The sequence below is a fragment of the Schistocerca cancellata genome, chromosome 1 (genome assembly GCF_023864275.1).
Source record: "Schistocerca cancellata isolate TAMUIC-IGC-003103 chromosome 1, iqSchCanc2.1, whole genome shotgun sequence".
In the NCBI taxonomy this organism is placed as follows: Eukaryota; Metazoa; Arthropoda; class Insecta; order Orthoptera; family Acrididae; genus Schistocerca; species Schistocerca cancellata.
In genome coordinates, this window is record NC_064626.1 from 338,400,729 (window position 1) to 338,416,782 (window position 16,054).

The following is a 16,054-nucleotide window of genomic DNA, read 5'->3' on the forward strand; positions in this document are numbered from 1 at the left end:
TTATCTGTAACATCATACGTTACAAAGTAATGAACAGTCACACGTGTTTTTTAAACAACAATAAATATTTTTTATTTGGTAATCCAGTACCTCTCCTCAGGACCTGTCGAAACACGCATCACGGTGTACTTTTCATACAGATATGACATGGTTAAAACCGCAACACCAAAATGATTTTGCATCTAGCACACAGTGCAGGTACCGAGAGTGATGTAAGTCAATCACTTAACTAGTTTTGACAGTAAACAAAAATATACAGCGGTCACTGTCAGTCGTCTTCCGTAGAACATTTATTTGAGTACAATGTACACCATCAAAGAGGAAGTAGAAATATCGCTCATCTATGAAGAAAGTAGGTGGGGAGAACATTAATTCCAATAATGTGGTTCTGTTTACTGTCAACTCCGGTAAGCGAACAAGTTACGGTATGGCATGTACTTACAACGTAAACAGGAGAGTTTTGTGTTACCTTTATAATAATGTCGTGTGTATGTGAATGGTACGCTGTGATACGTTTCTGCACAGAGGAGATGAACCTGACTGCGAGATAAAATACGATGCGTGTTGGGAAAGCAAGGCACGATTTGGCGCGAATTGGAAACCACTGCGAAAATCCGATGGAACTTTGTACAGATGTGTTGGGCAGTGTCTTTAGTGTGCTTGTCGATCGATTCATGTCGCTCTTTTCAGGTGAGAGTGCAAAGGATCATGCAGAAATACCTTACACAAGTATGTGGATCTAGTGAGAGATTTCGCCTGAAGCTATGAAGCCCACATAACGTAAATGTCATGCGTTTCTTTCTTCAAGACAATTTTCAGCCACAACCTCCAGGGGCAGTGAAAACGCTCCTCCAGCTTTTTCGATGGCAAGTGTTTGATCATCCACAATACAGCTCCCTCCCTTGTTAATAGCTGTTCAATGGAAAACCGCTGGCTACGAAGACAACATTTTGGCACAAACAACGAAAGGCAGAGCAGCGTAGAGAACTGGCGGAAAATACAGGCGGCTGCTTTCTGTGACGAGGGTACTGGAAAGTTTGTCCAGCGACACGACTAATGTTTAAGTCGGAGTGGCGACTACTTACAGAGTTAGCTTGAAGTTGTGGCTAACTGTTTTTGATTTTCACTGTGGTTTTCATTTCGCGGCAGGTCGGACCCTACTTTCCGAAAAGCCCTTGTATGTAGGGTACTACTTAAAAAAGTCGTGCTGTTATTCGTATCTCCGTGACGAATAAAAACACAAGAAAGCTAATCATGCTAATTAGAGACCCCATGGAAACTTAGGGAAAATTTGCTTCAAAACATTTTTTTTATTTTACCTCTGGACAAAAAGTTATCACGGGTGGCCATGGAACCACGCGACAGTACGGTCGCAGGTTCGAATCCTGCCTCGGGCATGGATGTGTGTGAAGTCATTAGGTTAGTTAGGTTTAAGAAGTTCTAAGTTCTAGGGGACTGATGACCTCAGATGTTAAGTCCCATAGTGCTCAGAGCCATTTTTTGAACGGGTGGCCAAGATAAATGGGATAGACCAGGATATATGACAGATATTTTTAGTTTTGACATGAGCTAAGGCACACTTTCCATAGTATTCCACTTGGTACTGGCCATACTGGCAAAATAATGTGAATAAATAATTATATAGTGAAAGGTCACCATGATATACTGTAAAAAATATAGGTACACAAAATGTAGCATTATGCTGTTGTGATATGGCAGTAAATGTACTCACCCAGCAACTTCATCACTTCCTCCTGGTTGATGAAGATATTGAGGTGGGCCTTGGCGACCGAAGCCGTCACCAGCAGCGTCAGGGCTCGAAGCACCAGCATCGGGAACGACATCTCACTCGGCGAACGGCTCCACGGTGCAAACTATAAGCCAACAGTCTGTTCTCCGGAAGGTCACCGACATTATTTTGCAGTTCTCTCCCCCTAGTCACTAACCGATTCTACCGTAGGTGCAGGCAGAACTTCACAAAATATCTGCCGCCGTCCTACATGACAAGAAGGCTCGCAATCTCCGATCGGGCAACACTGAAGTTAACAAAAAATGTCACTTGAAGCTGTCCCTTTGCAAGGAGGTGGGGAGTATGAGAAGAGGCGTAGCTCTCTACGTTCCTTTTCTCAGCTGCACCAGTTGCCAAAGTAGTTCACAAACTGCCCTCCCAGCGGGATTCCACCGGGAGGTTAAAGGAGGGCACCCAGCCTGGTCGCTGGCAGGACGAAAGGCCAGCGAGGGCGGAGGGGGGCGGGGGGCGGGGGCAGCCAGGAGGGATGCTCGCTGCGCGGACGTGCGCTGAATTTTATACGGCGGCCCGGGCGCACGCAACAACTTTACCAAAGCGGCGGCTAAAGTTGTGACTTACTGCTGCAGGACACCGTAAAAAAGAGGCGGAGCCGCCAGGGCTTGGCAGACTTATTGAAGTCGCTTCCAGCATCCGTGCACGGCCGTCGTCCCTGCTGGCGTGGAGTGATATTCCCGGGAATTTGATTATAATGTCTGCGCAAGGTACCTAAACACTTCTGGTAACAAGAGATGTCTCTCACGTACGGATTAAACTTCCGTCAGGGCTGCGTATCAGCGTATATTGTAGTGCCTGTGGACACTTATGGTTACTGCTGCGGGAACTGTCAGATTGTAATATCTAGAAAGAGTTTCTAGTTAAAGTCATAGATGGGGAAAATCTGTACCTCTCTCACATCATCATTTTAGCACAAGAAGAAATTTATACAGCCAACCTCGCGTTGGACGAAAAATGCACTTGCGATGAAGTTAATGTTAAGAGGAGTACTAACAGAGAAGGAGGTTTTTACATTTCAGATTAAGACATTTTGTTTCTATTGTCGCTCAAAATGCTCGTCACAGAAGAACGTATTACTCCAACGTCGAAGTAAATATTGGAAATAAGTATTTACTTTGTCATTGTGGTATGAATTTTAATGCGAATAGACTATCAGAAACATGGAACAGAAGAGAAAATTGTCAAGAGGGAGGCGTGTTGTATAAAGTAGTAACAGCCGTTATGAGTTTTGGTGTTACTACCACTTGTCATTGCTAGAGACAATTTAAGGAGGATACGACGTGTCTTAATCGATTTTGAGCATGTTAAAAGAGTGTGGAGCCAAGTAGCTTCAAATGGCTTCAACGACAACACACACTACGTTTGTTAAAAACGTCACATTTGGTAAGAATCTTTGGTAAGATTTTCGCTCGTGTACTCCAACGCGCAAGGAGAGAAATTAATGGCACAAGTGTTTGCCTAAGTCCAGTAAGCACACCGTGCAACCGTGCAGTAGCACGGACGAAGGCACGCCCATCTCGCGGTCACACGGCCCGGTCACCAGCACAGCGCGCAAAGTAGGTCGCTCCTCATCGCTGTTGACAATCACTGCGCTCTGTTCGGCTAGCGTTATATCCGTCCATCGCCTAGCCAAACACGCAACGTCTCTATTACGTGTCACAGAGAATTCCGACAGACGCAGTTATTGTTCGGAACGAGCGGCGGATTAGTTCTGTAGCAAATCTGTACGACAGCACGTGTATCGCGGAGCCATGTCCGCGTGGTGCGGGCTCAGCAGACGTTGCGGAGTAGCGTCGGCGTCGGCGTCGCCGGCGTCGTCGTCAGCGTCTCGTGGGCGCGGTGAGGCGAGGCGGGGCGCCGTGTAGGAGCTGCGGAGCGCCGGGACGAGTGGCGCAGCTGGAGCGCCCCGGACCACTGCGGGGTGGCTGCTGCCCGGCCGGCCGGCGTCGCGCACACCCCCCGCGCCGGCCGCGCATGCGCACCGCCGCCGCGCGACGCGACGCCGGCCGACCCAGACGCCACTTGCAGGGCTGCGCGCCGCGCCAGTACTCAACCGTCTCTGCAAGCGCGCTGGAGTGCCGCCGAGGACGGTACTCCTCCTGGCTCTCCGAGCGACTTCCACTTGTTTACTGTTCCCCTTCACTCACGACACACATACACACAAGGACAGTCATATGTTTCATGCATTTACAGTTGTAAATAAATTATACTCTGGTTGCGAAGATGGCATTTAATTTATTTAATGCATAATTGATATTGGCATCTACTCACGTAGAAAAGTTATCCAAAAATTGCATTTGACTATATACACCAGAAAACGCTGAATCTTTAAAGAATCGGACCTCACGCACATAAAGCAGCTGATTACTCTACAAATGAATTTAGTGCTCCATGTCTGAAAGTAAGAAGACAAGCGAAAAAATATTTATAAAATGTTTGAAAAATTATGCTGCAAATTTGTTTCAAGTAGCTAAGTGCTCTCACCATGAAACACTGGAAGAATACTGTCTGGGTAATTCGGGCTCCTTTTTCTCACGCATCTCTTATCCCCTGAATCATGTGTTATAATATGGTATAATTTTGCACATGGATTCAGTGATATAAGTAGATACTGTCTGTAAAGTCCGTTGCGAATAGAGTAAGAACGTAATAAATTAAAAAGACATGCCTGATGAAGCTTCAAGGTGCGACATTTTAAGCCGAATCTGGTTTTTCACACAAGTCAGTGATTATGATGTCATATCTTCTGAACTGTCGGTCGTACAATGATATAATTCTGCAGGTACATTCTCTGGTACGTATGGATAATGTCTGAAAAATGCGTTTCTTCAGTGGTGATTTCTTGTATCTGGTCTTCCTCTTCTGCGTTCAGGTACAGGGGGAGGCACACCATTTGTGTGTGTTCAGGGTCGCTGGGGTCTTCTATTGGTGTGAAGTTCTGTGCAAATACGTCCGCTACCTCGTCCGCTTTACTGATGGGCTCACATACGGCGTTGTTTGCCACTACGAGTGGGGGTATTCTTTGGTGGTGGCGTAGGAGGTTCGTGACGGTGTTCAGGCTGTCCCGTCTTCGACTCTAAGTGCGGATATTCTGGCGGACCAAGTTTGTATTCTGTACAGTAAAGAAATAACAAATTAAAGTATCACGTCTGATGCTTAAGAACAACGAAAATTTTATAGTTTTAAACATGACTGTTTATCAGCAACCGTAAACAATTATCAGACGTGTCTGAACGAGTAAAATGCAGTACGAGATAAATTTTCTTCCTTTCATAATTTAGTGGAGTAACATCAGTAAAATAGTTTCGCGAAGGTATGCAGATACGTGTAAAATTCGCCGGAAGCCGCTAAGTGATCTGTTTCGCAGATACTGGATGAATAAAGTCCAGGTGTTTGCACGCTGTCAATTAAGCTGCCTCAAGAAAAGTACACCGTTTCTAACTCTGATATTTGCCCTATTCTATTTCAACATCTTTGTTTATTACAAGTCAAACCTATCGTTCATAAGATCAGATTAAAATTCTTATAGCCTACATGAATTTCCAGTTACTCATAGAGTTCCGCTCTACAAGGATCACAGTTCGCTTTTAAATGGTTGACTTACCAGTTGCGTAGTGAAAGAGACATAAATGAATGTCAGAGAGCAACTATGAGCCGATGAATATTCTTTGTTCTTTGTTTGTTTAGCACATAATCAGAACCGCACATCGTTCAATGTTAGTACAATTTTCAGTATTTCATATCCTTATAAAATATTAATTGCATTTTATAAGTAAGAACACATTAGCTGCTGGCGTAACTTCAGCACTTTTGTGTCACTGATACAGTTATTTCTGATGCAAGTAAAGCTTACATGCAAACAAAGAAAACGAAATATATAATTGTTATTGTTGTTCTGTACTCAGTAGAACGTTCTCCATCATGATCAACGGCAAGACAGTCCTGATGTTATTGATGAATGCGAAAGTTGTTTAATAGTAACGGAAACATGTTTTGTATAAGTTCGACGATGTATTCAAGCAATGAAACTTCCTGGCAAATCCGCTGTAGAGTGAAAATTTCATTCTATTCAAGCAATGTTAGACACGATTTTGTTTTGCATTTCTTATATTACCTTTTTTAGGTAACTGCGTTTTCTAGTATATGATAAATCCGTATTTTTTAATCTTTATTACTACATCCCTCTGTTAGATGTTACAGCTCAACATTTTTAGAGGAAAACCTCAAGAATACAGTGACAGTTTCAATTTTATTGTAAATTCTGTTCATTTCTAAGTAACAGGCAGGAGCATAAATGTGTAGTACGACCATTTATATACCCTAAGTTAGTTTCTAGAGGACTCGGCATTTGCTGTTTCTATACGCAAAGAAAGTTATTGAAGTGAAGTAACGCCCGATAGGTATGCAAGACACCTAACAAATAGGCAAAGCGGTTGTGGTCTTCATTGAAATAAGCTACAAGGAACCCACTTCCCGTGAACCAAGGACATTTCCGTTGGTGGGAAGGCTTGCGTGTCTCGGCAATACAGGTAGCCGTGCTGTAGGTGCAACCACAACGGAGGGGTATCTGTTGAGGGGCCAGAGAATCGTGTGACTTCTGAAGAGGGCAGCAGCGTTTACAGTGGTTGCGGGAGCCACAATTTGGATGATTGACTGATCTCTCCTTGTAACATTAACCAAATGGACCTTGCTCTGCTGGTGCTGCGAAGGGCTGAAAGCAAGGGAAAACTACAACGGTAATTTTTCGCGAAGGCATGCAACTCTACTGTATGGTTAAATGATGATGGCATCCTCTTGCGTAAAATACTACGGAGGTGAAATAGTCCTTCATTCAGATATCCAGGCGGGGACTACTTAGAAGGGCGGCGATATCAGAAGAAACAAAACTGGAGTTCTACGGATGGGAACGTGGATTATAAATCCCTTCTTCGTTCACTTAAGTTACAAAATTTAAAAACGAAAATGGCTAAGATAAAGTTTGATACAGTAGGAATTAGTGAAGTTCGGTGGCAGGAGGAATAGGACATCGGGTGTTATGAATACAGGTTACAAATACCAAAATTATGTTTAATAATAAATATAAAATAGGAACGCGGATAAGTTACTAACAACAGCTTTGTGAAACCACAGTTGCAGCCAAGATAGACAGAAAGCCCACACCCACCACAGTGGTACAAATTTATGTGCCAACTAGCTCCGCAGATGAGGAGGAGATTGAGAGAACGTATTGAGAGGTAAAAGAAATTATTCATGTAGCTAAGGGAGACGAAAATTTAATCTTGATGGGGAGAATGGAAATCGATAGTATGGAAAAGAAGAGAAGGAAATGTAGCAGATAAATACAGACTTGGGGAAATGGAAGAAAGAGGGATCCATCTGGTAGAATTTTGCACAGAGCCTAATTTTACGATAGGTAACACTTGGTTTAAAAATCTTGAAAGAAGGCTGTATACGTGGAAGAGACCTGGAGACACCGCAAAGATGGCGTTCACGTAACGCACAGGCGTTACGGTGCCTTCCATGACCACCAGCGGCGTACGTCGACCCCACATAATGGCTCCCAAAAACAGCAGGGAAATCCACGTTGCTGAAGTCATTAGAGAGTCTATGACGTTCAGCCTGATCGGGTTGCCTCCAAACACGTCTCTGACGATAATCTGGTTGAAGGGATGTGCGACACTCAACGGTGTATAGAACGTGATGCTAATCCTGAACGATCCCTTCGGTATGTTGTTGGGCCCATCTGTACAGCACTGTGTGGTGTCGTTTTTGAAAGAGGTACCTCGGCATGGACGTCGGGAGTGAAGTTGAGATTCATGCCGCCTGTTTGAGTCGTAACACGACGTCCTGTGCCTGCACGAAAAGCATTATTCAACATGGTGGCGTTGCTGTCAGTATTCCTCCGAGACATAATCCGTAGGTAGCGGTCACCGACTGCAGTAGTAGCCCTTGGACGGTTTGAGCGAGGCATAGCATCGACAGTTCCTGTCTCTCTGTATTTTCTCCATGTCCGAACAACATCGCCTTGGTTCATATCCAGACGTTGGGGCGGGGAAAGATCAGTAGTCTGCATTCTCTCTTTCACTTATCGAAAGTCCACTACCTCGATATGCTTCTTTCCGACGTCCCTTCACTCTGTAGTAGAAGATACGTGAAGGCAGTGTAAAGCGGCGTTGATGAAACCGCTACCAAATAACTATCACACAGAGGCCGCGCAAATCAAGTTAAAAGTCAGTTCCTGAAAGTTCATTTTATAAAATCGGGCGTTCGGAGGATGCAATCTACTTGCAGAAAGCATTTAAAATTAGATTGAATCTGCTTTTTATTCATATGGAAACACATGAATTGACTATCAAGTCCGTATTTAACACGGTAATGCTCTATCATTCAATGTTCACAGTCTATACAACATAGTTTCACTCGAAAAGCAGCCAGAATTTTTGAAAGTCCGACCCGACTAATTTTCACGTTCTACCAGGTACCGACCCACAGGTATTCGCGAGTTAAACATTCCGTCGTTTCTGTGGTCTTCTTCGCAAGAAGTGCTCGCCAAAGTATTCCATACAGAGCACGAGACATGCCACGCTGGATTGTTACTACGACCAGAAAGTTCACACGCTCATAACTCTCAAAGTATTTAATTTAGAAACACCAAACTTTCATTAAAATGTTCGTAACTCCAGTCGCTTCAGTCGCTAATTATTCGAACCGCAATTAACTCATTATTTATTCATTTCTCACAGTAGTTTTACAGAGATATCTAACATGGTGTTATCCGTAGATCGGTTAGCAAGCGACTATATCGAACTATTCTACTCACTGCCCCCTCCAATATATTCCCCGCGCGGGAACAGCTTAGTTCTGATTGGCTGTTGATCTAATCGACCAATCAGAATGTTCCTTCCAGATCATTCTCACGCCAAAACTACCTTATCCAATCAGTAATCTGGTAGTAATTAACGTCATTAAAACTTCAATTTCTAGTATACTGTTTAATCAAAATACACTCCTGGAAATGGAAAAAAGAACACATTGACACCGGTGTGTCAGACCCACCATACTTGCTCCGGACACTGCAAGAGGGCTGTACAAGCAATGATCACACGCACGGCACAGCGGACACACCAGGAACCGCGGTGTTGGCCGTCGAATGGCGCTAGCTGCGCAGCATTTGTGCACCGCCGCCGTCAGTGTCAGCCAGTTTGCCGTGGCATACGGAGCTCCATCGCAGTCTTTAACACTGGTAGCATGCCGCGACAGCGTGGACGTGAACCGTATGTGCAGTTGACGGACTTTGAGCGAGGGCGTATAGTGGGCATGCGGGAGGCCGGGTGGACGTACCGCCGAATTGCTCGACACGTAGGGCGTGAGGTCTCCACAGTACATCGATGTTGTCGCCAGTGGTCGGCGGAAGGTGCACGTGCCCGTCGACCTGGGACCGGACCGCAGCGACGCACGGATGCACGCCAAGACCGTAGGATCCTACACAGTGCCGTAGGGGACCGCACCGCCACTTCCCTGCAAATTAGGGACACTGTTGCTCCTGGGGTATCGGCGAGGACCATTCGCAACCGTCTCCATGAAGTTGGGCTACGGTTCCGCACACCGTTAGGCCGTCTTCCGCTCACGCCCCAACATCGTGCAGCCCGCCTCCAGTGGTGTCGCGACAGGCGTGAATGGAGGGACGAATGGAGACGTGTCGTCTTCAGCGATGAGAGTCGCTTCTGCCTTGGTGCCAATGATGGTCGTATGCGTGTTTGGCGCCGTGCAGGTGAGCGCCACAGTCAGGACTGCATACGACCGAGGCACACAGGGCCGTACACCACTGGTGATCGTCGAGGGGACACTGAATAGTGCACGGTACATCCAAACCGCCATCGAACCCATCGTTCTACCATTCCTAGACCGGCAAGGGAACTTGCTGTTCCAACAGGACAATGCACGTCCGCATGTATCCCGTGCCACCCAACGTGCTCTAGAAGGTGTAAGTCAACTACCCTGGCCAGCAAGATCTCCGGATCTGTCCCCCATTGAGCATGTTTGGGACTGGATGAAGCGTCGTCTCACGTGGTCTGCACGTCCAGCACGAACGCTGGTCCAACTGAGGCGCCAGGTGGAAATGGCATGGCAAGCCGTTCCACAGGACTACATCCAGCATCTCTAAGATGCGAAAGGTGGATATACACTGTACTAGTGCCGACATTGTGCATGCTCTGTTGCCTGTGTCTATGTGCCTGTGGTTCTGTCAGTGTGATCATGTGATGTATCTGACCCCAGGAATGTGTCAATAAAGTTTCCCCTTCCTGGGACAATGAATTCACGGTGTTCTTATTTCAATTTCCAGGAGTGTAAGTGAAGTACGAATTATTCTCCAAATTGATAAATAAACTTTTCCGCCTCTAAATTTCATTATTGCTGCTTTTATACAAAAGCGAGCTCACACCGACATGCGTCATCTGAATCATGGTTGCACCATAACTTTCCCACGGTCTATTTGTACAAGGTTTTATGAAAAATGGCGTAACGTATGTCCCACATACACTCTCTCAATCATTCTCACGCACTTACGCAACAAAATATAATCAAATAATTATTTTGACCGGTTTTTTTATTATCTAACGCACAGTGACTAAAGTGTTAAAAAAGAAAATTCTAATTAATTGATTTTTATGCACTGGTAACTTTGTAATGGCTTCAGATTATAATGGAAGCCAGTTTGTATTTGTTTTTAACATGGTTTTAAAAAACAAGATTGGTGTTAGGACTTTTGGGTAATTTTCTATATCTCCTGCACTATAATAAATAAAAATCTGAAATTTTGACAGCATCATTCACATTAATAATAAGAGGCTGTCCGCCCCGGTAGCTGAGTGGTCAGCGCGACAGACTGTCAATCCTAAGGGCCAGTCTGCTTTCGGCTGCGGTGGGGCGAGGACGTCCGCTGCGCCCCGCCGTGCGCGACCGTGAGCGCTTGCTTGTGTTTACCTTCGCGCGGCGCGAGTTGTATTTGTTCCAAGTTCAGTGCGGCTATGGCGCCACGATACGATCAAAATTACTTTTCAACCAGATCATGCGCGTCCTCGAGCCTATGAAATAGAACAGTTCAGACGATCTACGTTTAGATCCGGCGACTGACGTCGGAATACGTTTTTGTATAACGGCGAGCGTGGTTTATGTTAAAATGATCAGAGCAGAGGTCTGTACGACGGTGGTGTCTAAATACTCGACCTCACTCAGATTCAAACAATCTGAAGGGCATATCGGTGCAGTGACGGTGGATCATGCAGGCATGGGCCTAAGGACTGTACGGGTTTTTGAGCTCCCCTTCGAGGTCCCAGAGGAAGTTGTCAAGGACGCCTTCCGACCATATGGGAATGTTATCAGCCACGTTGCAGAAAAGTGGCCAACTTTCTCGACGTACAAGGTCTACAATGGTGTGCGCCAAATTAGAGCTCAAGAAACATGTGCAGTCCTATTTGAACATCGGTGGCTGTCGCGCAATCATCATGTACGACGGTCAACCGCGTACCTGTTCCGGATGTGGGCAGGAAGGCCATGTTCGATCGAGCTGCTTACAACGTAGAATTACGCAGACACCAGTGGGAGACTCCGTTTCCCCGACGGGGACGACAATCCTGCCCCTCACGTACGCTCAGACGACGAGGCGCACCTTAGATGAGGACGAAATGGGCGATCATACACATCCATCGACGTCAGAAGTACCAAGGGAGTAAGAGGAAGGACCCCCTATGTCAACCCATATGTCGCCCCCTCCACAGCCACACCAGCAGCAACAGTACCACGGAATCCAGACGCAACATAACATTCAAAACGCGAACATTGTCCCGACCGCGGCTTTCCTAGCAGAAGGTGATACGACGCTGGATTGCCTCCCACATTCGGATACGGATGTCCACGTTCGAAAGCAACGTTCGCCTCGACGCCGCAAGCGACGTCGGTAGACCACTTCTGACGATTGCCTCCTACACACGGCCGGTCTGGAAGGTGACATCTCATCAGACGGCATGGATAATGCGCCTGCTGAGGATCTAAGTGGTGTAGACGGTTCACTTGCCCATACTACGAGTGCCCAGTTACTTCTTGCACCACAGATGCAGCAGGTCGCGTCGATGGATGGCGCTCCGTCTACCTATACCAAAGACGACGTACGTGAGAGAGATTTAGGTGCCGATCAGCTACACAGCATCGTGTTGCACCAACTGTGGTCGGACGATGTTGAGGAACTTCCTGGAGAGGGCACGGGTGACAGGGGAGGGGGTGGCATTGGGGATGCCACTCCTAGCGTGAAAGACTCATAATTTGTAACGGGTTTGGTGGGTCCAGCATCTCTTGCGGTTATTTTTGATTGCCACGGCGTCTACCGTAGGTGAAGAGGCTCGGCAGCACACCTTTCGCCATGCCACCAGCAATATCAACGCGATAAGGGCACTACACAAACTGACAATGCTACAACGCATGCTCGATCCGGCTAACATCGACGTGGCCCTCTTACAGGAAGTATGTGTCGCTAGTTTCCCTGACTTCTACGGATATACTGCCCACATCTCCGACGCCTTTCCTACCGATTGTGGCGTGGCTATCCTGCTACGGGACGGCTTGGTGGCTACGGACGTACTGTACTTACCGAGTGCAAGAGCCATGGCAGTAACTGTCAACGGAGTACGACTCATCAATGTATATGCCCCTTCAGGTTCAGGGAGGCGGAGAGATCGGGCCCGCTTTTTTTCGGAAGATATTACGCGTCTATTTATGGGCGGCATAGACGATATGGTGATCGGAGGAGGTTTTAACTGTACATTATCTCCGTCTGATCAGCAGCCACATCACCTCCCGTGTGCGGAATTGGAAATGCTAGTGCGTGACCTCCACCTGATCGACACGTGGCGCCACATCCATGGCCCAACTCCTGGTTACACCCATTATACAAGTCATTCATCAAGTCGGTTAGACAGGATTTACGTCACAGGCACCCTTTCGACGGCGACGAGACGAGCAGAGCTGTGAGACACTGCATTCACCGACCACACAGCCTATATTTGCACCATTGCCCTCCAACGTGCACGTGTGTGGCGCAGTAGCCCCCCCTGGAAACTGAACGTCACCCATCTGGACGAGCCGGCATGTAAAGGTCCTATCGAAGAGTCGTGGAACGCGTCCTTACAGCGTTGTGGTCGTTACCGATCGACCCTCACTTGGTGGATTGAATGTGCGAAGCGTGCTCTTAGGCGCACCTTCATGGCTTACGGCCGGGAAGCAGCGGCATGGAGGAGGAGCACAGAAAACTATTATTACATCGTCCTACGGGAATGTCTTGCTATGGAGCCCTCACCTGACAGGCAGATCATAGTCAATCGCGCGAAAGCGCAGCTCGTCTCTCTAGCACGCCATCATTTACAGGGCGCTGTTATACAGTCGCGTGCTCCAGACACGATACAATCAGGACGGCCATCTATGAACCACGTGCCCCTAGGTGCCGTAGGGCACTGGTAACCAACATGATAACGGACGACGGACGACACGTGGCAGAAGAAGCAGATATAGCAGAAGCCTTCTATGGGCATTATGCTCAACTTTATTCAGCAGTGCTCCCTGATACGACGACGGTAGACGCCGTTTCAGCACATGTCCACGGCACAGTTCCTCCAGACATGGTACCGACTTTACTGGGAGAAGTGACAGAAGAGGAAGTGCTCGACGCCTTTGGTAAAGGTGCTCCCCATAAATCACCAGGAATCGATGGATTACCATTAGAGTTCTATCAAGCATTTAAACAACTGTTGGTACCGTGTTGGGTTGAAATTTGTCAGGAATTGATGTCCCCGGGTATACCGTTGCCTGCACCGTTCTTGGAAGGACTGCTTGTCCCCATCCATAAGTCGAAGGGACGGAATCATGTCCGCGATTATCACCCCTTAAGGTTATTGAACAGCAACTTCAAGATCTTTTCGAGGCTGCTATCAGAACGTATTCGCGGCACGTCCTGTCCAGCGATCAGACGTCTTTGGGGAGACCCAATAACATCAGAACTGCGTTACGTCGTTACAGAGATCTCATCTCCCTTGCACGGGTGAGACGTTTGCCGGCAGCCCTGGCGTCTATCGACTTTAGCCAGGCTTTTGACCGTGTGGGCCACACTTTCCTCACGGCCGTTCTACGGCGCATGGAATACCCCGACCCCTTTATCACAGTGCTGACACGCCTTCTGCATGGAGCTACTTCTCGAATTCTTGTTAATGGAAGACTGACGGCACCCATGCCGATCCGCCGATCAGTACGACAGTGATGTCCATTATCAACATTGTTATTTGCATTGGCCTTAGAACCTTTGTTGTACTGGGATACAGTTCGGCGGCTCCATCTATCGCTGCACCGCATATGCGGATGATTTGATGATCGTCATACGTGGAGCTGACGATATGGCCGCGGCTTTGGACTGGATTGCAACCTACGGTACAGCTTCTGGTAGCCAAATCAACGTTGACAAGTCTGTCGCCTTGAGCATCGGGATTGGGCTACCGCAGGAACACATTGCCCCCTTACGCTTCAGTGATACTGTCCGCTGCTTGGGCTTAGATTTCATGAACGACATGCGACGCGCGACGACGCTCAATTGTCGACGCCTTCTTAACCAAATTAGGGCCGGAATTGCAAATCAGCGCTTGCGATCGCTCAACATAGTTCAGCGGACGTATTATGCCAAAGTATACCTTGCGTCCCGCATACCGCATGTCGCCCTAACGCTACCCATTCCGAAACCTATGGATCGTAGCATTATGGCAGCGCTGGGATACTTCGTCACCGCTGGTGTGTTACTGAAGACCAGATACGTATCTCTTACCCTCCCCAAGGAAAAAGGTGGTCTCGGCCTAGTTAATGTTCATGATAGGGCCATTGCCCTCTATGTTAGCTCACATTTATGTCTGCTGCGCCGTTGTCCTACGAGCCTCACGAGTTTGCTTCTGAAGGCGCTACGACCTGCTTCACAAGAGCGCCGGTGCTACTATAGGACATCCCAGCGCCCCTCTTTTATATAGGACGTTTCTATTTAGAACAAAGTTATTGCAGTGTAGCGCTCACGACACCACAAATGGCCACAACTCGACGCCTATATCATGACATGCTGCAACACCGCCCCCTAAATGTGGTCGAACTAAAATATCCTGACGTACGGTGGCGCGTGGTGTGGAAGACTGTACACGATGCCATGCCTGATTCCGATGTCGTTTCCCAATGGTACGTAGTCGTTAATGGGAAGCTGGTGACGCAATATCCACATGGCAGAATCTCCCAATTGTGTGGGTTGTAATACGGTAGATTCTGACGAGCACCGCCTCAGCTGTGGAGAGGCGGAACCGGTTTGGCACCTAGTGCGGCAGATGCTGGCTTATCTCTTGCGAGTTAGGCCGGAGCATATATCTGCACGCACGTTATTGTTGCCGGATGAGACATTTTAGCCCAAGACTCGAACCAGCTCCGTCACCTGGATACGTGGACATGCGGTCTGTCGTGACGGACACAAGAATTCACTTGATTTCTGGCTCTATTTGCAAGAAAGACATCATGCTATTTCCGGGCATACCAGATATCGACAATGCTTCGCAAACTACCTATAGAGTGCCTTTCACAGCCCGCCGTGTAGCTGGAATGTTCCAGGCAGTGGCAGATGAGGTCAGAACGAACTGCAAACGATCATATATTGAACAATCTTTATCAGTGGGCGCAGTCGCTGGGAAGCCTAACTACGAAGTGGTAGCTTTATTTTCATGCTATTTATGTTTACTGTCTTCGGTGGTGTCTTCATTCTGTTTTAGTTTTCCAGGCTTGATTAACTATGACTGTTCACACATTGATATCTATATAAATAAAAAAATAAAACTTTAAAAAATCAAAAAAAATTAAAATAAAAATTTAAAAAAAAGAACAATACAAAAATAAAGAAAATACCTTCCGCACCCTACTAGAAATACCCTTCTCCCCTTCCTTTCCTCGTGTTTTTGTGGGTTGATACACACACGTTAGTCCCGTATAGTGTAGTTTCTTCACATTTTAGTTGAGGGGTGGTTACGTATAGTTAGGAAGGCAACACCTGAAGAGGTAAGAGTTCATTTTTGTTTGGCAGGGACACAAGTGGCGGTGCCAAGTAGGGATGGCTATGATTTTGTTTTATTTCTTTTGTTAGGAAAAATACACGCGAAAAAAAGGGCCCGGGTTCGATTCCCGGGTGGGTCG

The 16,054-nt window shown here is 47.0% G+C and overlaps 1 protein-coding gene across 1 annotated transcript in view; it reads right to left on the minus strand.

Moving 5' to 3' along the window:
- The window catches only part of LOC126161372 (tyrosine-protein kinase Dnt-like), a 251,154-nt gene extending 248,937 nt beyond the window's left edge, over positions 1-2,217 (minus strand). Inside the window, exon 1 of the mRNA XM_049917144.1 lies at positions 1,733-2,217. Within this exon, the coding sequence (XP_049773101.1) occupies positions 1,733-1,844 (112 nt within the window). The 5' untranslated portion in view covers positions 1,845-2,217. The remainder of the gene's footprint in view (positions 1-1,732) is intronic.
- Between the last annotated feature and the right edge of the window lie 13,837 nt (positions 2,218-16,054).